A 22,540-nucleotide genomic window follows, 5' to 3' on the forward strand; every position below is an offset into this window, starting at 1 on the left:
CACACTTAAACCCACAAGCACACACGTGCACGCATGTACACATGTACACATGTACACACGTGTACACACACACACGAGCACAGATGTGCATACGTACACACATGTACACACATGTACACACAAATGTACACACGTACACACATGTACACGTGTACACACGTACACACGTACACACACGTACACACATGTACACACGTACACACATGTACACACATACACACATGTACACGTGTACACAGACATACAAGCACACGCACACACAAGTACACACATAATGCGTACACAGACGTACATGTACACACATGTACACATACACATACACATGTACACAAAGTACACACATATGTAGACACACGTACACACGTACACACACATACACACAAGTGCACATATGTGTACACATACGTACATGTGTACACACGTACACACACGCACACACATGTACACACACGCACACACGTACACACACATACACACAAGTGCACATATGTGTACACATACGTACATGTGTACACGTACACACACGCACACACATGTACACACACACACACACACACATACACACACATACACACTCACCCCCCCCCCACCCGCACACAGCACACACCCAGACCCAGGCACACCCCCCCCCCCCCCCGTCACCACTACACACACGTGTGCACACAGCCCGGCCGCACACACACGCAGCCACCCCCCGTCCGCCCCCAGGAGGCTCACATGGCTCACCACCCGCACGGTTCAGTAACGAATCCTTTTAATTTCAACCCCCCGAGTCCTTCCTGGAACGAACGCGCCAACTCTGTGCAGCCCCTGACACGCGGAGGCTCCCCGCGCCCGGCCTCCCGCTCGCTGCCGCCAAAGAGGCCGCAGCGGCCTCGCACCGCCTGGCAGCGGGGCCGGCCGCGTGCCCCTGCGCAGAGGGCGGCTCTCGGTGCCCGGCGCCGCACCGCTGCCGCTGCCGGAGCCCTACGAGGGCTCCCCGTCCCTCGCAGCCCCGCTGCTCCTGTCCTGCCGGGCCGGGCTTGGGGGCATCCACGGCGCGTGGCCTCCCGGCGCGTCCTCCTGGGCGGAGAGGGGGTTTTGGGGCGCAGCGGGGTTGCAGGGCGGAGGCGCCGGGTCTCCAGGCAGTTGCATTTCCGCGAGATCGCAGCCCTTCCCAGAGGCCGTGGACGTCCTGCTGAAATAACAGCAAGGCAGCGAAGGGAAGCGTAGCAGCTCTGCACCAGAGCAAGAAACAGAGGCAGGCAGCGTCCCCACTTACTTGAGCTCAGACTTGCCAAAAATCTCCTCCTCAGAGGACTCTTCATCATACAGCTCAATTATGGCCTTCTTAAGTTGGTCGTCAAGAGGTTTGTACAGGTCTATAAGCCACTGGGGTTTGGTTCTTCTCTGATCTGATACGTGAGAGCCCTGGGAAGCACGAGGGAAGGGAACGTTTCTGTTCGGTGGGCAGCCAGCAGGCAGAGGGACACACCTCAACCAGTCTCGGCCCTTACCTGCTCTCCAACGTCACACTTGTTCTTGCGCCACCTAAGCGGCAGGAGTTTCTGAAAGAACCTGAAAAAAAGGAAAACAGGATGAAAAGTGAAGGAAGCTGGTCACGGCAGCGTGTAGAGTCGGGCAACTGGCATTTACAGTGCGCAACACGTCCGGATCCAGTGCGTGGAAGGAAGCGGGAGGAGAAAGGCTTGTGTGCATCATCTCTCCAGAATTCACCTGGCCCTGCAGCCCCGCCGGGGCAGGAGCCTCTCCCCACGTAGGGTGAAGTTTTGGCTGACCTTAACAGCCACAGAAAGCACCCAGGGACGTTCCGGTTTAGGATGTGACGGCATCTAGAGAGCACAGGAGCAACTCTGCAGGGCGAGGGGCAGGGGGCAATAGGGCAGCGCTGCCATCACGCCGAGCAGCGAGGTGGGATCGTGACCGGGCAGCTCGGTCAGGCTGGGGCTGGGTGAGCCACAGGGACACGGGGCCTGGCAGGAGACCTGGTCCAACAAACCCACAGCCAGGACGAAGCATCAGCGTGCTGCCTCGTGCTGCCTGGGCGTCTGCGGAGGTGCTGGCTGAGAGCTGAGCGTACAGCTGTGCTGATTACTCACGCTTCGGGGTCCCTTTTCTGGGTCTCCTAAAAAACGGTATGTTTTAAACGCATCCACTCGGCTGGTGAGCCTTCCGTAACCAGTGCCTGAGTGCTGGGGGCCCTCTGGGGTTAGGTGCTGTTCAGAGAAAGGACTGTTTGTGGCACAGCAGTGGCACGGAGGAGGGAGTAATTACCATCTTGGTCGTGATTTACTGGTGGTTTGTGGTTGGGAAGCAGCCGCAGGTTTTTGGGAGCAAACCTGGTCAAGGAGAGAGAGAGAGAGAGACTTGTAACATCAGGATTTTCTCGTCACACTCTGCGAAGCAAGGGGAGGCCAAAAGGTTGTTCCTTAAACCAAGCGTGTTATATACATGTGCAAGCCTGTGCCAGCAGCCACATTTTTTAGCCAGAGCCCATCCTCCCTTCCTGCCTCCCCGCTCTCTGCCTTAGGAATGACCTGAACTCCCAGAGCTCTCCTAATCTCAGAAATGTTTATGTCTGCCTTTCTTATCTGTGCAGTGCTTTGCAGGGTACTCCCCTTCTGTTTAAAGCCGACCTGAAACATGTAGGTAGGCTTTTAAAGAAATAAAAGCTTTTTCCAGGGAGAAGTGCCCGTGAAGGAGGCTGATACCTGCAGTCACGCTGGGCCTTCGCCCCTGTCTGTCCCTGGCGCTGCTCTGACCCGCGCAGGGCAATTGCAGCTTGCACAAGTACTTGGTTTTGGCAAGAGTGAAGGAAGCAAGGGAATCACTGCGTGGCTGGAAGCAATCAGCACCCGCAGGAGAGCAGGGCAGGGTCAGGAGAAGAGCCTGGCAGGAGATTCTATAGGGCCAGGGTGGCGCAGGGCAGGGGCTGTGGCATAAAACTCAGGGAGGGGCTGCTGGGAGAGGCTGCGATGGCAGGGAGCCCCCCCCAAAGGAGCTGAGAAAGCAAAGCTCAGAGCTGAGATCTGGACAGGTCGTGAAGGATGCCAGGATGCCCCCCGAGCTGTACGGTGTGGGAAAACACCCCCTGCGCCATCCAGGATGCCCACAAATGCCCACGTTGGCACCCTGGCTCTCAGGCTGTGCAGGGAGGCACCACCCCAGCCCACGTGCTCCGGCTGCAAGGCTTGACTGCCAGCTGCCCGCCTCACGAGTTATCTGCTCACCTCGATGAGACAAATCACTGTGAGATTAATCGTGATGATGAGAGACACCGGTATCGCCAACAGCAGCTTCTTGCCGGAGCTGTGCTCTGCTTTCCACTGGGACAAAAGGAGAGAAAATCGGGGAGGGAGAGACTGTTACTCCTCCCATTCCCCACTGCCCAGAAGGATCACATCCAGCAATACCCCGCATCCGCCCTACCTTCCCCGCGAGTTTCCTGCCTGCTGCACCAGCCTGGGCCGTGCCGATGGAGATGTTCCCTTGCAGGAGACACCAGCCTGTGCGAGAGGAGGCTCCCTGCCCAGCTGGCCTCTTGCTGAGCAGCTTTACGAGCAGCCCTGTCTTTGAGACCATCTTTGCACAGGACAGCTGGACATCAGGCAGGCTGCAGTCCATCCTCAGGGCTCGCGCCACCTGGGCGATGAACGTCCGCAGGGCTTTGTCTGGGACCAGCAAGCGTAGGTGATGCTTGGCCTTGAGTTCAAAGAGGTCTCCTTGAACCAGCGCGTCGTCCGGGCTGTCTGAGCTTCTTTGTTTAATGAGGGAATCGAATCCTTCCTTTGGATGCTTCCAGTGTGGTTCTGTGCTCTGATGGGTGCCCAGGAAATGCTCACCCACAGAGGAGCCCTCATTTTCAGCCATGTTCTCCAGCATGCTGCTTGCAGGGGGGCGACTGTTGTTAACTGACAGGTTAGAGGAAAAAGGTTGTTTCATGTTTTCTCTCTGTTCTCCTTTACTTTTTGTTGGTGTGGGCTCTTCTTCTGGATTCACATCATGAAACACATTGTAGAAAAGCTGATTATTTTTATTCAGACATGGGCTATCCTGCTGCTTGTGCTTTCTGTAAGCCCAGACATAGCCCTGCCTTGGAGATGGTGTTTCCTTTACATCTTCTGCATCCTCCACATCCCCCATATCATGACTTTTCTTGGTCTGTTCCACAGCATTGGGGTAATTTTGCATCTCAAAAGACGCAGACAAATGAGAGGCCTCTGCTGGGGAGAGTGAAAGGGAATGTTCTGAAGGAAGTATGGATCTTTTGTGTTGTCTGAGGACGGAGATGTTGTCAGTAGGGTTTAACCTCCCAGCTACTTCCCACGGGCTTAACGGTGCATGGTTCAAACCTAAGTCACGCAGCTTTTGCACCCAGCCTGAGGCTGTCTCTTGCTCTGGGATCTCATAGCTGGCAGGTGTCGGCAGGTGTGAGATGGTGTTTTTCATAGTTACGACACTTTTAACCATGTGCAGCTTCTTCTTGAGCTCAGCCACTAGTGCTTTCGCTAGGAAATAGAGTTTTCTCTTATCACTTTCACTGGTCCAGTCCATGTGCTGAATGCTGTGCAGCATCAGCTCCTTACTGTTTTTGCCTTCCTGCCTGGAGAGGTGCTGAGGGGAATATGAGTTTGTTCTGGAAATGTGATCATTCGGGTTACTGAGATCACCATCAGTGCCAGCTGGGCGCAGGACAACTGCAAGCGTTGCGGTTTCTTGGTCTCCAAATGAAGGCTCCTTGGGCTTGAGGCTTAACACCGTGCTGGCGGTCAGTTTTCTGGATTGAACTGCTTTCATTATTTCTGCTTGCGCCTCTGCCAGAGAATCTGTGTGAGCTGCTGAACACCAAGAGAGCAGATCAGTGACTCCTGCGTCACGAGAAACTTTCTGCCAAAATGCAGGGTCAAAGGTTTACCCTGAACAGCAGGAGCTTGTCTTTAAGACAAAGGAGTGTGTGAACTGAATGGTGGAAGTGTTACAGATGGGAAAAGTCTTGTTAAATCAATCAGATTATCTCATCGGGGCAGAACAGATAGATGTTTTTTCTGGTGTCTCCCAGGGCTCTGTTTGGATCAGTGTGAAACATCCTGGGGGAATGGGTTTTCTGTGGGAGAGTTTCCCATAGCTTGATACGAGTCAGCGTTGAGTTGCTAAAGTCACCGTAAAGCTTTTTAACTAGGAGTGAGCCTGGAAAGCAGAATACCCAAAGACACGGTGTTTGTCCCTGCTCGGTTATCCCAACTAGCCCTTCTCCCTGCAGGCAGGAAAGCCTGGGATATTTCGCATTAAAGTGCCTCTGGGTTATTGTCCAGCTCCCCAAAGCAGTGATGGGGCTGCAGTCAGAGCAAGTCCCTGACAATGGAGAGCTGATTCTCTGCGGATGGATGCAGTTCCCTTCAACCAGGCCTAGAAGAAGTGGAAGATGTGGACATTTGACCCAGAGTGATGCAAAAAGTCCAGGAGAGCGCCTGCCCTGACATGCAAAAGGAACATGCTGAGTCTGCAGCTAGCATAAGTCTTTCCAAGAGTCCTACACTGAGGCTGCAAACACATCCTTATCTCTAATCCTGCTTTGCAGACAGCTTAATGCTAGAGGCAGGGTGACATGGCCAAGAATCTTTACAGATCACAAAGGTATTTCACCCTTTCTTCCTGTTAAACTGATAGGAAATTGGACACATGAGCATCTTTGGGCGTCTAGCCCTAAATGGATTAAGCGGCCTGTTTTCCCTAGATGTGCAATGAGGTTAGGCTCATTTGTCCACATCCAGTTAGAAAATGAGTTACCTGGGGACCTTGGAAACGTTGCTGTACCTATTTGCAGAAGTCTAGCTTGTCTCTGCTTTGAGTAGGATGGTATTTACCCTGTGCAAAGATTGAGCAGGGCAGTGCTCACTCTGCACAGACTAGCAAGACAATAATGCCTGGTGTTCACATAGTGCCCGGCAAAGGAGATCCGAGTTACTGCTCCCTCTTCTACAGAGGGCAGACATATCTAGCAATTTTCTCAGGTCACCCAAGCACTTTTTGGAGCCTGAGTGTCCTGGCCCCCCTCCAGCAGATCACGAATTACAGGAGGTTTCAGCCGAGCCTGCCTAGGGGCACCCATGCTCGGTTATGGTTCCTGGGGCTCCCAGCACGGATGGCAGGTTTGAGGTCCAGCTCAGCATGTCCCACCCAGCCAGTGTGATCTGAACTCTACAGGACCCTTTGGCCATGCCAATGCTGTGTCTGGCGCTGCTGTCACTGCTGAGCTGTGACTAGCCAAGGTATGGTGCCACTGGAAAGGCTCAGGAGGTTTTCAGGGAAAACCTGGGGGGTTTATGTGCCTTCCAGTGCTTGGGAATAGTACTGGGCACACATGATTTACTTGGCTAGATGTGCTGTGTGGATTGGAAGCTCATGTGTTTGTTTAGCCCTGCAAGCTATTTCTTCTCAAGATAGTATTTGACACAAAAGATACGTGTAATCGCCAGTAACTTTTCAACCCTTGTTTTTTTCCAAGTATTGTTCTGAAAAGGGAAATTTTTGTGCCTGTAGCTCAGGGAGCACAGTCTGAGGTCTCCCAGGTCTCACCTGAGCTGCCTGCACTGGCCTGTGGGCTGATTAAAGGCCTTGCTTAGATGAAACTCCTTGAGCTGTGCTCAGTGAGCCACACAGCATCCACCCAGTTTTAGTGTCCCTGGGACTGGCCAGGAATCACCAAGCTGGGCTGCTGCCATCGGGGTGGCCAGCACAGGCTGGGAACCCACAAAATGGGGCCTTGCTACAGCACCTTCTAAAGCTAGAGCAGATTTGGCAAGCCTACACCAAAAGTGGCATAAAGCATGAGCAAACCTACCGCACTGGGGAGTGCTGGTGGTGCACAGATCCTCGCAGTGGAACTGGATGGTCCTGCATGGGGTTTCAGTGGTGTGTTTCTCCTGGCAGAGGCAGCAGGCTGTATCACTGGGCAGTTTGCTAAAGATAAGAGGTTACTGGAGAAAACCCCAGCTTCTCAATCCATATCTATGAGTCTAGCTCAGGTAACAAAGATAGTGCTCGGTTTTGCTTGGATTTCTTCTACAGCTCTGGAAAACTTCCCCCCAAACCCCAAATCCCACTGGACAAATACGTGCTCCAGATTTCTAAGTGAGGTTTTGACAGGTTTCTAAGAACAAAATGTTCATTTTACCTTTGAAAATGGAACCAATCCCAAAATGCAATTTGAAACAGAAACACACCCCACCTTGACTTAAAACTTCCCTTTGAAAAACCTGGAACATGTCACCTAAATAGTGAAATTCTGATACTTAGCAGGTGAGTTTGGGAGTTCTCAAAAGTAAACACCAAACCTTAGGCTTGTGTGTGTGTATGTGTAGAAGGTGGGAGTGTTCTGATTTAACAGTAAGCTGATTTGTCTCCCATTCAGATCCCTTATTTCAGCAATTGCAATCTGCTGGCAGCTGGGACCAAGTCTCTGCATACTCACAGCTTTTCCAAGTGGACTGTTGTCAGGAGGAGTGTGAGCAATGTCAGCTGAGTCACTTGTGTTGCACCCAGGTCTCTGAAAGGATTTGAAAAAACACATTAAATTTTTAAGCCACTTTATGGAAACTCTGTTCCGAGAACAAGCCCAGGTCCCTGATGAGCGTGGTGTTCTCAGAGGGATCCACTTCTGCTAATCAGACAGAAGTAATTCAAAACCCCATTCCTTTTCTGCTTTGATGTGCTCCCAATCATAGGGCCTGAAGCAGGAGGGGGTCCTGCAGATCTCAGGGGAGCCTGATGCAAACAGAAAAGATTCCCCATCTCAAAGCCCTCCTACTGCTGTCCTGAGAGCGAATCCAGTCCTTCTCCCGTGCTTGAAGGAAAACTCTTCTTGCCCAAGATGATGTTTGACCTCGGAAAGAGAGATTACACCAGTGAAAGGAGAAAATGTGCTGAGCAGAAAGCTAAGGGTATCTGTGGGATACCAGGGCTGTGAGCAGGAAGGACCTCTGCAAAAAGCACGGGCGCTTTCCTCCCTGAAGAGTCATGGAAATATGAGTAAGAGCCATAGGATGGTGTGAATCATGATCAACACAGAGCATCACCTGCCCTGGGCTGTGTCAAGGCAGCAGGCTCAGGACATGGGGTGGGCAGGAGCCCAGGACTGCTGGCACGACTGTTCTGGTTACCGGGAGCTGCTCAGCACACAGGCAGGTGTGGGCACATTCCCAGACCCTTCAGGGCACTCCACAGCCCCAGGCCTGGCTGGTGTTTTGTCTTTTCCAGTTTGTGTCCCAGCTCCTTGGTTACTTTGCATCTGGGTCTGTGCTGGGGACAGACCAGAACTGCTTGGCCTTTGCCTGGCTCTGCTGGTGCCAGTTATTTGTGCCTCTAGCAGAGTAAGGCTGGGAGAAAAGATTTTCTACCAGATCTCTGCTTTCCTGACAGCAGGGCACTCAAGAGAGACAAAGTTCTATATGAATCTGATAAAAATGAGTCAATACTTACAGATATTTGACTGAAGGCAGCTCAAAGAATGATGTGTCATTGATAGCAGACAGGGGGTTATGGCTTAGGATCCTGCAAAAAACAAGCCACTGTGACTGGGTGATGGGAAGGACGTGAGCTGTGTGTGCAAGGGCACATGCAGAAAGCATGTCCGTACGTCCCATGTCCTCTAATGTACAGAGACCCAGAAGTCTGTAAAACCAAGCTCAGCTGTGCAGTAGGCACTGGAGAATTGGGAAATGGTTAAAACACTTACTATAGAGAAAAAATCCCAGTGGTTCCTGAACTGTATAAACACAGCTAAATCAAAGTGAATTTCCACTAGATCATTGCAAAGCATTTCTGTGATCAGCGTTTTTTTACTCTTTGCCAGACTTCAAATTTCTACCTTTTAAAATCAGAGAGGCCCAAAGAGAGTTGTGTGTGCTGGATCTGATGCTGAATTATACTGAAATCCCCTTTCCAGGCTCTTCTATACAGTGTGAGTGGTGTAAAGAGGTTTATGGTTGATAAGGATCCAGCCCACTTTTATGGATGGCAGATGTGGATTTGGCTGAACAACTTTTACTCAAACCTCCCCAAAGAATTTCCTTTCAAGTGGAGAACAAACATAGGAAATTTCAGCCTGAAGATAAAAAAATTGGCTCAGTACTACGTGTGTGAGGAAGGGCCTGGGATGAAGGCAACAGACAGGAACAGATGCTGATGGGCTGATTCACACAATACAGCAGGTCCTGATTATCTCCAGCTAAAAGAGCAAAAGGCCCAGAAGTGTTTCTTCTGGAAAATACAACATCTCTTTCTTTCCTCTTCAGCTCACGCCTTCTCTTTGCTTCCCTTGACCAGGACTTTGATGTTATTTTGGACTTTTACTTTCCATATTTTCTTACATTTCCAGCGTCCATAAACTTTTACTCTGTTACTGCACCCAGCCAGCCAAAGCTGCGGCCTAGCCCTATGGGAATTGCTATTCATCATTTCTTCTCCTGCCTTATTTGGTATATCATGTGAGAAGTATTGCTGTTTTCAGGAGAGCAGGGAGACTGTGGCCTTTTCTTTATGTATATGAACCCTCGGTGGGCAAAATGCCCCAGCTTCCTTTGGGTCCATATGGAAACAGTGATCCTATCCTTGGAAGGGCTTCTTGACAGAACTGTCTAGGGGTTAAGCCGTGTTTTCTTAGACACCAAAAGAACAAAAACCCCACCCCTTTTGTGGATGTTTTTGAGCACCTTTATTTTTAAATGCAAATAGGCAAAGTGAAATTTCTGACTAGAAATCCAGGTCACATCCCAGACCCCTCATTTCCCTGCCTCTTCTCCCTTCCTACCAGCATTTCTTACTTATCCATCTCCCTGGGCTCCCTCCACAGCTGTTTGAACCCAGTGTTGGTTTGAGGAAGCCCCAGAGAAGAGGAGCAGGCCAGAAAAAGTGGCTTTCGGGATGCAGACTCCTGGTGGACCCTGGATAACATCTAAAGCAGGATTCAGCTCTTTACAGACAGCAAATCTGCTCTTTCCACTGTCACTGCAGAGACCCACTCCATCTACCTTCAGACCTCGTTATACTCACAGATTCTGTAAAAACTGCATCCCATGCCATGCCTGGAAAGTGCCATTCTGGATCTGCATGATGAGATTTCCACGGAGGTTTCTGGAGGAAAATAAGATTGCAGAAATGAATCTGTTCTGTCCTCCAGGAAGCTGGAGTGGGGCAGTATTGATTTGTAGGAAATATGCAAATCCAAGGTAGAATAGGGAGGAAACTGCCACTTTCTCATTCTTTTAACCTGTCAAGGAGAGGAAATGAACTGCACATGTGCTTAATCTATTTGTGTTCCAGGATACAGTAAACCTTCAAGAAATGGCTCCTATTATGGCTGCATTTGGACAACCACACTGATCTCTCATCCTGTTGTGGGTCATCCAGCCATCTGCATTGATCTCTCTAGCTCTAGCTCATCTAGTCTTTATGCAGAAGAAGTTTAGACATTATTTTAAAAATAAAAGGAACATTTTCTAGTACACAAAGGGTTATAAATGCCAACAGACTTCAGCAAATACACTAGAAAGAAATTACTACAACTCACATAAGCTGCAAGAAAGGAAGTGGCTCAAAAGCATGCTCTTCAATCGACTGGATTTTATTGCAGGATAAATCCCTGTTAAAATTAGAACATGAAATGTTGATTACATTTGCACCGTTGTATTTACTTTCCCTTGCTTTGACACTGGCAGCATACATGTCACATGGCTCTGATTTCACAGTGTTTATATCTGATACTAGCTTGCAGTGGTGTGTAACCTGTGATAACCCTCATGACTGGAGGTGGCTTTCGTCTCAGCAATTTTTTTCTAGCTTTGATCCCACAAGAATTATTTCAGGACTTCATTTTTCCTCTATGATAACAAAAAATAATCTTTAGACAGGCACAGTTTAGCAGCTGAGGAAGCATTTGCATGGACCACAGCAATATGTGACCCTCTGGATGTGCTACAGAGATTCAACCTGCCTTCCTGGGGTGCCATCTGGGCTTTGCTTGCTGGAGACAGACAAAAGAGTGTCTGAACACTCTTCTAGGGCTCAGAGATGGCTTGGTAAGTACATGTGTGACAACAAATGGTTGCTTTTCTCTTAATCCCTCCCTCCTACAATGCAATTTGTTAAACAGTTATATTCTCCTAAAGATGCGAAATCAGAAACATGGAAGTTTGGAAATGGCACAATGAAGGGTTAACCAAAACTCCACTTTCCTGCACAGCTCTGCTGTGAGATGTGTGCAGAGACTCGGCTGCTGTGGGATTCACCTGGCCTAGCTTTAGAAATGAAAAGGTTCATCGTCTCAGCCTGAATCAGCTGCCCAGGCTTGTTCTGCAGTAAACAGCGAGAGAGAAATACTTCTGGGGAGTGATTCATCCCTGCCTCAGAGAGGTTCCTAAGATCATTTGGGTGAATGGGAAGTGCTTGTTCCTCTCCATGCGGAATGAGAGCCTGAACAATTAGCGTAATCCTAGGCAATTATTAAGCGTCTAAAATTAGAGGAGATGAACGCACAAGGTTTCTTCTGTAGGACATGGCCTCACTGCTGGAGAGCGTTGAGGAAGAGCATCAGCAAGCAACTGCAGCTCTCGTCTGTGGGACCTGGACATCTGAGGAGGCAGCTCCAGCAAAAGCCCAGCAGTGGGGCAGCCAGAGCAGGTGGGAGGAAGGTCTTGGCACATGCGATCTCAGAAGTGTTTTGGAGAGTTCAATTTACAGCCTTGTGGAGGAAGCCTGTTTGTGCCCAACCTGACTGATTTAGCCTGTAAACCACATCCTGCAGAACATGCTTTCTGCTTTTAAGTTTTTGGATCCTTCTTTTCTAAGATGTGGGGCATCAGTACCTGCTAAGAACACACAGGGAGGGACACTACCTAGTTTTCCACTCATTCCCCAGCACTGAGACAAGGCCTAGATGCAGCCCTGGGGCTGCCTCACTGCAGGAGCTGCTCCAGAAAGGCCAAGACCACCCAGTATATGCCTCCTTCCAAGCCAATGTAAGTACTAGAAAATACAAAACCTCCCTTTTTGTGAGAAAAATGCTAGCATGTAAGGGCCACACTCTATAAATGACACTACAAATGCAGATGGCAGTGGAGCTGAGATAGTTGCAATGATCTACAGATGTGAGCAACAGAGATTTTTTTGGGACACGTCTCTCATTTCAACTGTTCTAGTAACAGTCAGACGAGCGGGGCCCAAAACATGACCCTCATGAGCCAACTCCAAGCCAGGGCTTCAGTTGCTGTCAACTTTTTCACACCAGTAGTAATTTTTAATTCAAGATGAGATTTGTATTGAGAACTGTAAGGCTCAGGAAATGTGGGCTCTGGGCACTAATGCTCTGAGCCTCTATGGTGGATTTATTTCTTGGCTTTTAGCCTTTTCTAAGCAGTCTGGGGATGAGAAAAGAGAGGATGACAGTGGCCAAGTAAAAATCAGAGAACAGGGCAAGATTTTGCTGCTCTTTTCTCACTCTTCCTTTGCATGTACCATACAGGCAAACCCAAAATATGTAAAAAACTGAACTTTAAGGAGAACAAAACCTAGTACTTCACTGCTCCCTCCCAGACAGTGTTAGAGTACTTGTTGCAAATTCATGTGACATTGTGTGGTCTTAGATTCACATTTGTTTCTCCTCCAAGAAGAGAGGGGACTCAGCTGGATACAGCCTCGAGCAACCTTTGAGGTTAGCCCTACTCTGAGCAGGAGGCTGTAGCAGAGACCTCCCAACCTCAGTCTGTCTGGGATTTCAGCACAGGAAGGGACATAAGCAGCCAGGGGAGTTTCAGGAATACAGTAAGCAAATGGAGAGACCATCCCAAGAATGATCAACAATATGGGGTTCTGTCTTCACTGCAGCAAATATCTTTCCATCCAAAGCTTAGCAGAAACAAGGCATATATGGGTTTTGCCTTGTTCTAGGTGACTGTCACCCCTAAAAAAATTGGTCCTCAGTTAAGAATAGTCAGAGGCAATCTCCCAGGCTGTGGGAGGCCATGGTTACATTCAGGTTGTCTACAAGTCAACCAAAGTCCTGTGGGAGAGGGGAGCAGCCTCCTCATCTTTGTTAGGTTTGGGGAAATGAAAGCTGCACCACATCTCCATGTGCATCATCCCACTGGCCACTGTTGCAGCACCAAGACACCCTGTTTTGCTGTGAATGTTGCCTGAAACGGGAAGAGTAAAGCACGCTTTCATGGGGTGGGAAGAGCAACGGGCCCAATGGGAGGGTGAGCCACTGTCTCCTCCAGCAGTGTGCTCGTCTGGGCCTTTCTGCCTGCCAGGAAGAGGACAGAACCTGTACATACAGGTGCTTCAGCAGGAGCAAACCCTCCAGTGAATGCCTCTTCACTGCCCTCAGATCATTGTCCTGGAGAACTCTGGAATGAGACAAACAGACATTTACTGCTACACCAGGAGGAAATAGTATTTTCAGGGGAAAATATCCTGCAATAGCTATACTAAAAGACCTCTTTGAGTCATTACAAGGGTCACTACCACACATCTGAGGAACAGGCACTTTCTCCTGAGCTGCTGAAGCTAACTGTAACGTGATCATTGATTAAATAGGCACAGGGATGGTCCCAATGGTCCCATAGGATGGAGACCATTAGACTTTCCCATGAGGGTCACAGCTCATAGCATTTCTTGCCATTCCAGGAAGCACAGGGGCTTCATGCCCGTCCTTGGTGAGCAGCTCAGCTTTGAATTCACATGGAAATTGTTTGCGTGGCTGCTTGTACTCTTCATACTCTTGGCTCAAAAAACAGACTGCCTGGATTGAAAATATCTGAACCCCTGACATTTAAAATGCTAGAGAATACTTACAAGTACTCGGCCCATGGGTATTCCCTCCACACTTGCTTTTCAATGGAAGAAATAGAGTTGCCAGTGAAATCTCTGCAAAGAAATGGTTGGCACATCACTATCATTACTAGTGTGCTGTATATAAAAGGTCTGCAAAATGGCAACTTGCAAACACACGCCCTGTGCCCTGTGTCAGAGCTGCTCCTTCCCCGTAGCACAATTCTCGGGGACTTCAGTCAAGACTTTTATAACATTATGTATAAAGTCCTCTTTTCCATTCCATAAACCTCACTGCTTCTTTGGAAGACAGAGGGGTCCTTGGAGGGCTAGGTATGCAACTGGAAAACCCACTCCCCTGCAAATTTGGCTGCTAAGGTAGAGCAGAGTTGCCCTGGAGACTCAAACTGCATAGCCCAGCTTCACCCCTTTAAATTTCCACACAAACCCTTGGAAACCACCAACACCTGCAGCTGGCCCTCTGTTGGGTGTCCCCTGTGGTGAGGCCAGTACAGGGTGGGTGGATTTCAGCTGACGCCCTGCCTTAGCTCTCTACCAGGCAGGGGTCAGCAGGTGCTAAAACACCGAGGAAGGGACAACGGAGAGGTCTGGACGTGGGGGAGCAGCGCTTCCAGCCCTGCCCCATGGTACTCACAGGATGGAGAAGGCCCAGCGGCGGGTGGCCCGGGGCACCCCAGCCATGGAGGCCCGGCTGCAGTTCAGCAGCCGCTGGTGGCAGCGGCAGAAGGCCGGGCAGAAGCCCCTGGGCTGCTCCCGGACCGGGGCTGCTGCCAGCAGCAGTGCCAGGAGGAGGAGCGGGCAGCGGGGCCGGGGCAGGCCCATGGCGCTGCCGCAGGCCCAGCCGGGGTCGCCGGGCAACCGGGCCACAGGCCTGGGGTCTGCGCAGGCCTCGCCTCACCTCACGGCTCACAGTGGAGGTTTTGGTTAATTTGGATGTTGTTTTTTTTTTTTTTTCCTTGCTGTGGGATGTCCTGCCCCTAAAAAGGAGCATGTTGAGAGATTTTCCTGTGTATCTGGCATTCCTGTGAGGAAGGCTGACCCCACCACCACAGCACGCCTGCACTGGGAGGGGGCCCTTCCACCAGGCTCTCACTGCTTCCACTCAAAAGATGAGTTATTAAACATGCTGATAGGAAACAGAGCAATGGGGCTTTAATTTCACATCAGCAACAAGTATTTCCAATGTGAATAATAAGAAAGAGGAAGCTGGGTAATTTGCAGCCAGTGTTTCATTTTATAAATATGATCTCCTGAGAACTTGCCATGATGGAGGTTTTACCACATCCCTCCGAGGTCTGCTCTCATGCTTAATTATTTCCACTTGTAAAACGTTGCATCTTACTTCCCATTTCAATTTTTCTAAATTCAGCTCCCAGCCACTAGATCTTGTTTCACCTTTGCCTTCCAGGTTAAAAAACTCAACCAGTATCAGGTGTCTTCTCCTTGCAGAGCCGCAGAGTCCTGGATTAAATCACTTTTTTTTTTTTGTTTTGTTAAATAAATATGCCACACTCTTCTCATTTCAACATTTGTACTCCAGACCTACAGTCATTTTCATGGGTCTTCCCTGAGCTTTCCCATTCTTCAGTTGTCTTTTTACCAAAGACAGAAGGCAAAAAATCTGAGCAGGGGTTTGTTATCAAATACGCATTCCCTCTCCCACCACATGCCCTTGTGATCTTGGGAGCTCAATGTACCTTCCCACTGAATATGCTGCCTCAAAAATTCACGTATCACACGAACAGAAATACAAAATAAGATTTTTCTCAATTTAATAAAAAACGTGTTCTAAGTTAAAAAGAATCTGCTTTAAATTGTAATAATGTCCCAACTGCTTGGTTCAATACATCAACACAGGACTTAGGCTTATCTCTTTAAGCGAAATTTCACCTAGAGAAGTATTTTTTTTCTGTGCCTGTGCACACATGTGTAAGTACCAGAGCTACTCCTGCTGGTAAGACATCTCTCCCTGCCTCTGACTTTCTCCTGCAGTTCAGAGCTAACCTGAGCTGCAGGCTCTTGCAGCGAGGTTTTTTTCATTTTATTTTTCTGTAAGTGCTATGCACATCTGTTATGCTGTCCAAATAATAACCATGCAGGTAAGCTGGCTTCCAGATATAGCTGACCTGGATAAGCTGACAGGAAATCACTTCCTCTCCAGAAACAGCATACATTTTTGGGCTTATTTTAGCACCAGTAGGTTTATTGCCCATTTCTTTTGTTGTTCTGTATTTGGAGAAAAACAAAACATTGGAGATGAGGCATACGTCATTGCACAGCTTTAGACTTTCATTCCTAATCAAACGCTACAGACCTTTTGGAAATGATCTGAAGAGAGACCTGCACTAATTAGATGGCATCTCCCAGCTAGGGAACTCATCATCAAAACTCAGATCAGAAAAAAGTTCTTCTTCAAGGTCAAACTGTTCCAAGGGCAATTCATTGACCTGGGGAGAGAAATCCAAGAGTAAATTTCTTTCTCTACGAATTTTTGCTTCTTCTGTCTGCACCTAGAAACACAGTGTATTTTTACCATGTATAAAAGATGGCCTCCATAGAATTTACAAATTCAGGAACATTTCTGTTTTGGAAATACTGAGCAGCATCACAAGAAAATGAACCAAAAAGGACACCCAGAAGCTCTCCTCCCAAGCAAGTCCTTCCAAATTCCTGTCTGTACGCTAGCCTCATCAGCCTGGTAGGTGCCTTGCAGAGAGAGAGATGAATTAACTCCCCCACACCACCACCAGGGAAGTGAGGTGGCTGCGGAAGTGAGGGATGACTCTTGTTCAAACAGGGGTTAGGGAAGCAGCAGGTTTTCTCTGCGCACTTCTTTTATGGTCACTGCATGTTAGGACATTTCTCTGTGGGTTTAAAAGAAGTCAGATAGAAGAGGCAGTACAGAGGAAAATACAGAGAGAGAACAAAATTACAGAAATTTAATCATCTCAACTGAAAAAACAAATGGGGTAGATGTTAGTTACTTCACACACAAAAATACCTCATATTTTAGTTACTTTTCAGTAAGAAAGGAAGACAGTTCTGCCTGTGGACACTAGGTGACTCAGTGTCATCAAATGGAGCAATGTGTCACAAGGCTACTTAGACACTTCCTTCATGCAAACTGCAGGAGTTTGACACTATGCTGTGTGTGTTGCTGATGCATCATATGAGACTGATGCTTGCTTCAAAAGAGCACCAACCATCCCTGGTAAATAGCATTTTTCAAATGAAGGGAGATAAAAATCTGCTCAGGACTGGTTGTATGAAAAAGCTGGCATTCAGAACTCATCTCACTGTGCATGATTATAAGAGTTTTACTGTTGTACCTGGGTATTTTTGTTTGGTGCATGCTAACAGATCCCACAATTACCTGCAAGGATTTCACCAAAGCTTTTACTGATCTTTGCCTGGGGTAAAGGTAGGTTCACAAAGCAGATTTCTAGATGGGCAGTTTTATTTATTAAAGAACTTATTAAAAAATCATTTGATCTAACCTACTGTAACTTTACTGGGATTTTCACTTTCACAGATTCTATGAAAAGCAGGCTTTTGCACTGTCATGTGTCAGACCTATCAACCTGCACTTTAACGGTCCTGTAGCCTAACTGCTCGCTTTCCTGCTCCAACAGGGGGACTGGACTAGATGATCTTTCAAGATCCCTCCAATCCCTAACATTCTGTGACAATATGATTCCCGTGATGTCTAAAATATACATGCATTTCTATACAGAGTTGCCCAGGAAAGTAAGAGTTTTAAAACCTTAGTGTGCTGTACAATTCCCAGATGTGATTACTTTCTGAAATTTGAACGAGGTAATTGCATAAAAAGAGGATGTGAACGGTTGTAATAGTTGATAGCTGTATCTCTGATCTCTAGATGTACCATACAGATACTATGCAAAAGCTAAACATCTGCTGGTCTTACCTGAACAAGCCCCTTCAGTTCCTCTTCTGTTAAGGAGTCTGTGGGCTCCTCTTGAGTGTGGTTGTACTCCACAGCCACTTTACCGTTCTCTGAAACAAGCACACAAAATAAACAGCCAGAGATATGCTTAGTGTGCGTAATGACAATAAACCTACCCTCAGCTCCAAATGGGACAATTCTACTTCATAATGCTTTCCGAGTGGTTGGCTGGTCTGAATGAGTGTGTAAGGAACAGGTCATTTTATTGTCCCTTAGCATAATGTGGGGCTCTAATTTATTTTCTTAAGTAATATAACCATTTTACTTTGAAAAATTAATCTCTCAGTAATGGTTTAAGAAGTGCTTGTGGGCTGCAGCATTACTACAGATGTGGACAGAGCTTCTGATTCCTGCTGCCATGCCTGGACTCAGAAATAAAGGGTTTGATCTTCTTTCTACTGTCAAGCAAGCTTCAGTGTAAGCAGGATTGGGCGGTGCCACTTCCAGGAGTGCTGCAGTTCTGAGAGTTGAGGAAGGAAAGAGCTGAAGGGTTTGTCACGTTAATTATGAGGTACAGAGGAAAAGAGCGCTAGTTACTGCATTGTGTAATGCTGTGTGGATCTGCAGAACTGCTTCTTTCTCTGGCTTGCCTGCCTGTCTACTCTGCAAAAAACGGAAAGGCTCTGACTAAATGGAGTGGAAACTGAAAGTAAGGAAGCAGAAATCTGTGGAGAAGATGGAGCATGTTAATTACCGGTCTCTGTGTATGTGATGGACTGGAAGGCAGGAAGCACTGCAAAACACCTAAATACAGAGACTCGCCTTTCTAAGGAATACCTTAAAGAATCCAGGGGAGGAAGCTGGCAGATTATTTAAATCCTGCTGAATTCAACAGAATTTAAGTTCCTGCTCAAATGGTTTGCTGTATCAGTACCACAGCATGAGATGACAAAGTCCCCTCTCTGTGAAGTGAGGATAGTGGCACTGACCTGATTACATGAGAGTCTGTCCTGAAGTTGAATGCATTACAGACTAAAGTATTCAGATACCACATAAACAGGTGTTATCTAAAAGCTCAGAAAGCACAAGACCTGGAATCCAGAAGCAGCAGATCTAGCAGTTTCTGTATAGGCACAGAGCCAGCTTCTATAATTAAAAAAACTCAAAGGAGATAGCAGGCCCAAAGATGCAGCACTGAACACAACAGTGGGGCAGGGACCATTGACAGCACCTGACTGGCTTGGAACCAGGTCAGGAATGGGCAAAGCTCTGCAATTCAGTTCACATTACCCCTGGAACTAGAAATTCTTCACATCGCCATTCACCATGCACACGTACTGTGCTAATAAGCTCTACCTTAAACCCTGGCTTAAATATAAAGCCAGGGTTTATACTTCAAGCATTTGCATTTTTTGAAACAGTTTCAGTGTCTTTATCATAAAAAAATCCAGCTCCTTGCCAAGTTTTCCTTTCACTCACATAGCTTATACGGTGAAACTACTCAGTGTTACATCAGCGAAGATCACAACACAAGTTTGATCCTTTCTGAGACCCTCCATACAGTGAATCCTGAGAATTCATGTCAATTATCATGGAAGTCATATCATTAGTTTAAGCATCCCAGTGTTTAATACAAAAATAGGCCTTACCTAAAACTACGAGGAGTATCTTCTGAAAGGCGCTAGACAAAGCTTTCCCAACTGCGAGTTTCTGAACTCTTCTTGTAGCTGTGACAAACTCAAGAGGATCTATACCAAACAAACAGCATGTTATTAAGATGATAATCTGCATATGAAGCACACCAGCTGTATTACAGTAGCATATGTAACCAAACACAGCTTTATGGATCTGGTAACAAAGCTGCTTTTATTTTGGGAGTTGTTGGCTGCGTGGCAGCACTTTCACAAAACCTTCATGGGTCAACCCGAAGCAGCACACAGTCCTCAGCCCTGGGTCAGAATCCTGCCCAGGGCAGCTGGCAACGGGGAGCCCAGCTGGCATCAGAGCTGCATCACAGACACAAAATTTCTTAAGAATCATATGGTATGGTTACATCAGGAGTGATCGTGGTGGGGAATGAATAGCCTTACAGGTGAGAGGATGAGAACCTACAGGGGAGGTAAGTGTTCCTGGCATGACACTGGGAGGGAAGAGGCATGCTCAGGATCCCTTGCTGTACAGCACAGCAGTGCACAAGTCCCTGCACAGATCCTTGTCTCCAGCTAAATTCATATACTACATCAGATCCTCAAACTGTGGAAACAAGATTGCTCAGTGTCTGTGAAAGGTGCTAGAAGAAACTTTCATATGCATGCAAAACGTACCTTCACCGTTTTCAATGTCTGCCTCGCCGAGGCCAACTCCTCTGGTGCGTATCCCATGGTTGGGCAGTGTCACTTCCACAGCACCCAGGTATTTCACAGATCGCTTCTGTAATGTCTTTCCCAGGTCCCCATTCTCATCATCAAAGCCAGATACATTCTGCAGCTGTTGGGAACACCACAAATGATTAGTTAAGATTAAATAGGAAGGGGTATTGTGACCACTTAGGCCTTTGCTTGCATAGCACAGACCTTCTCTGCAGCGCGTGACTCCAAGGTAGCACATGGTGGAGGCAGATCAGGGATGCTTACTGCTTTGACCCTATTTTAGAAATGGCTCATAGTCCCCATCTTCTGGAGTCTCGGACAACTCACACACTTTCAGCACACGAAGACAAGCCCTGGCACTACTTTAATCACACTTAATCACACTTGCATGAAAACCTGATGCCCCCATTTGTATAAACAGAAGCTCAGCCAATGCCCTCACCCACAGCAACCTTTTCTCCCTAAGCTTTCGGAAAAACCGCAAAACCCAAACTGCAGCTCCTGTAGCTGTCTTCATTATTTGCTGATTTGAGGACAATTCTGTTTATTCTACCAACGGCTCTAATTCAGAATAGGGGATGGAAAGAGAAAGAGGGGAAAGATGGTGAATGAATATAAAGGGCCCCTTACTGTGATAATGCGACTGGACCAGCCATTAAAGCCAAGGTAGTGGTTGGCCAATTCCTGGCACTTGTTGCTGTTGAGAGCAAGGACTTGTTGCTGAAGTCCCTTCTGCTTGGTGCAAACACAAACCTGCCCAGGAAAGAGGAAACGTGGTTAGCAAGGCTTTGCTTGCAAGATTTCCACTGTGGACACATCATTGACGGCTCCAGGAGAGATATACATACATTACCTATTTCCTAACAGCACAAGTATATCTGATATGCATGAAATATTGGTTACCCAGGAACAGGGCGCGCAAACAGAGGGATTCTGGCATTTTACTCCTTAAGTGCCACCTGGGAGCCAGTGGCGGGTGATGTCACCACTGCAAGGCATGCAGCAAAAAGTTAGTCAACTTTTGATGAGAGGCACAGGGAACATCACTGAGATCAACAAATATTTCCTGTGATTCTACCCTACTGTTGGAAGTTGCAGTGCTGAGTGCTGCAAGTGGCTCATCTGCGGCCTCGCTTACCTTCAAGGGAGATTTCTGAAACAGCCTTTGCCCATTGCACGCACGCTGGGCTCTGCTGGCATCTCTGTCTGAGTAAAACTTGATGATGGCGTAATACCCAGGCCCTGCCACGGCAGCGTTTCTGTGTGCTCGCACGGAGTACAGCAGCCCAAATTTTGAAAACACTGAAAATAGGGAATGCTGAGGAAAAATGAGAAAAAAAGGGTCTTTTGAAGAACATCCGCTGGTACTCCAGGGAACAAGCAACCCTGACAGAGACAGGACCACTCACAAGACCTAATTACCTAGAAAACGAGGAATGTTTCATTACTGTTCCTGCTGTATAATGGCAATGAACCCTGGAATGAGCAGCAAGACTGGAGATGAGGAGATGAGGCTTTCCCCATAAAAACAAGCTCAGCCTGACGGGACCCCTGACCCTGACATCTCACGAACAGCATCTTCCAGCCTCTGACCCAGGAGGAGAGCAGACAGACGTGGTGTTTCCAGCCCCCCGAGTTATCCTCAGCCTTGACTGCTTCTTACCCTCTTCCATCCTGCTTTACGTGGCCACGCTGTTTTGCTGAAACTTTCAGTTAAACACTAGCACAATATTTTGCATGCTAAAGGGATTTTGTTTCAGCTCTTGGACGTTTTGGTCTCTTAGTTTTGCTTTGCAGACCACAGGGGCAAAAATCACCCTGCGGCAGCCTGCCACCCTCCCTGCGGTTGCCGAGTGCCTCAATGAAATTAAAATAGGATTTAAAAAAATAAAAAAGAAGGGAGGGGGTGGTGGTGTTAAAAACTATATTAGCACACGGGGAAGGTGATGGGAGAAGTGGCCAAGTGCTGATGAGGGGGACTGGGGCCTTAGGTCTGGGTAGGGAGAGGCCTCTACGGGGTCCTGACCCCGCTCCCAAGCCTCGGCGGGGACCCAGGCGGTGCCGACCCCGCTCCGCAGCCCCGGGAGGGGGCCCGGGGGGTCCCGACCCCGCTCCTCAGCCCCGGGGGGCCCCGTGGAAGTCCCGGCCTCGCTCCCCAGCCCCGGGGGGACCCGGGGGGACCCGTGGGGGTCCCGGTCCCGGTCCCGGCCCCGCGCCCCAGCCCCAGGCCCGGCCTCACCTCCAGGCCCGGCGCCGGCTCCAGCCCCCAGACCAGCAGCGTGTGGGCGCTCCCCGCGGGCACCCGGAACGCCAGCACCTCGGCCATGCCCGGAGCCCTCCCCGCCGCCCGGGGCCCGGCCCCCGGCCCGCCCCGTTCCCCGCCGCCTCCTCGGCCCTGCCCGCCCAGGCCGGGTGCGCG

At 48.7% G+C, this 22,540-nt stretch overlaps 2 protein-coding genes across 8 annotated transcripts; both read right to left on the reverse strand.

The window, feature by feature from the left end:
• Nucleotides 1–740: 740 nt before the first annotated feature.
• LOC310885569 (leucine-rich repeat-containing protein 37A-like) lies at nucleotides 741–16,073 on the reverse strand. 6 transcript variants are annotated; one of them, XM_083809075.1, is made up of 14 exons: nucleotides 15,972–16,073; nucleotides 13,849–13,920; nucleotides 13,329–13,400; nucleotides 10,568–10,639; nucleotides 10,051–10,131; nucleotides 8,479–8,550; nucleotides 7,472–7,546; nucleotides 6,842–6,960; nucleotides 3,430–4,838; nucleotides 3,231–3,326; nucleotides 2,275–2,339; nucleotides 1,497–1,557; nucleotides 1,262–1,410; nucleotides 741–1,177 (listed from the first exon to the last, which is right to left on the reverse strand). In XM_083809075.1, the coding sequence occupies exons 5-14, from the start codon at nucleotides 10,107–10,109 to the stop codon at nucleotides 967–969; spliced, it is 2,316 nt and encodes a 771-aa protein (XP_083665201.1). In that variant the 5' UTR covers nucleotides 10,110–10,131; nucleotides 10,568–10,639; nucleotides 13,329–13,400; nucleotides 13,849–13,920; nucleotides 15,972–16,073; the 3' UTR covers nucleotides 741–966. The 6 variants fall into 6 exon arrangements, with proteins under 6 accessions (XP_083665201.1, XP_083665199.1, XP_083665200.1 ...); XM_083809073.1 differs by having other exon boundaries at nucleotides 3,430–4,835; nucleotides 10,568–13,400; XM_083809074.1 differs by having other exon boundaries at nucleotides 741–1,174; nucleotides 10,568–13,400.
• RDM1 (RAD52 motif containing 1) lies at nucleotides 15,601–22,499 on the reverse strand. 2 transcript variants are annotated; one of them, XM_083809084.1, is made up of 8 exons: nucleotides 22,361–22,499; nucleotides 21,260–21,439; nucleotides 20,752–20,874; nucleotides 20,077–20,239; nucleotides 19,402–19,500; nucleotides 17,774–17,862; nucleotides 16,160–16,292; nucleotides 15,601–16,071 (listed from the first exon to the last, which is right to left on the reverse strand). In XM_083809084.1, exons 1-7 carry the CDS (start codon nucleotides 22,445–22,447, stop codon nucleotides 16,191–16,193), a joined length of 843 nt encoding a protein of 280 aa, XP_083665210.1. In that variant the 5' UTR covers nucleotides 22,448–22,499; the 3' UTR covers nucleotides 15,601–16,071; nucleotides 16,160–16,190. The 2 variants fall into 2 exon arrangements, with proteins under 2 accessions (XP_083665210.1, XP_083665209.1); XM_083809083.1 differs by having other exon boundaries at nucleotides 15,601–16,292.
• Between the last annotated feature and the right edge of the window lie 41 nt (nucleotides 22,500–22,540).

The sequence above is a fragment of the Anser anser genome, assembly GCF_964211835.1.
Source record: "Anser anser genome assembly, chromosome: 23".
In the NCBI taxonomy this organism is placed as follows: Eukaryota; Metazoa; Chordata; class Aves; order Anseriformes; family Anatidae; genus Anser; species Anser anser.

Coding starts and splice junctions, on each gene's coding strand:
- RDM1 (XM_083809084.1), bottom strand. CDS start 22,447: ATGGCCGAGGTGCTGGCGTTCCGGGTGCCCGCGGGGAGCGCCCACACG. Junction 20,875..21,259: donor TTCAGAAATCTCCCTTGAAG/GTAAGCGAGGCC, acceptor TTTCCTGGGCAG/GTTTGTGTTTGCACCAAGCA. Junction 19,501..20,076: donor AGACATTGAAAACGGTGAAG/GTACGTTTTGCA, acceptor TGTTTGGTATAG/ATCCTCTTGAGTTTGTCACA.
- LOC310885569 (XM_083809072.1), bottom strand. CDS start 10,722: ATGTATGCTGCCAGTGTCAAAGCAAGGGAAAGTAAATACAACGGTGCA. Junction 7,547..8,478: donor CTGCCTTCAGTCAAATATCT/GTAAGTATTGAC, acceptor AAATCCTTTCAG/AGACCTGGGTGCAACACAAG. Junction 2,340..3,230: donor CAGTGATTTGTCTCATCGAG/GTGAGCAGATAA, acceptor CTCCTTGACCAG/GTTTGCTCCCAAAAACCTGC.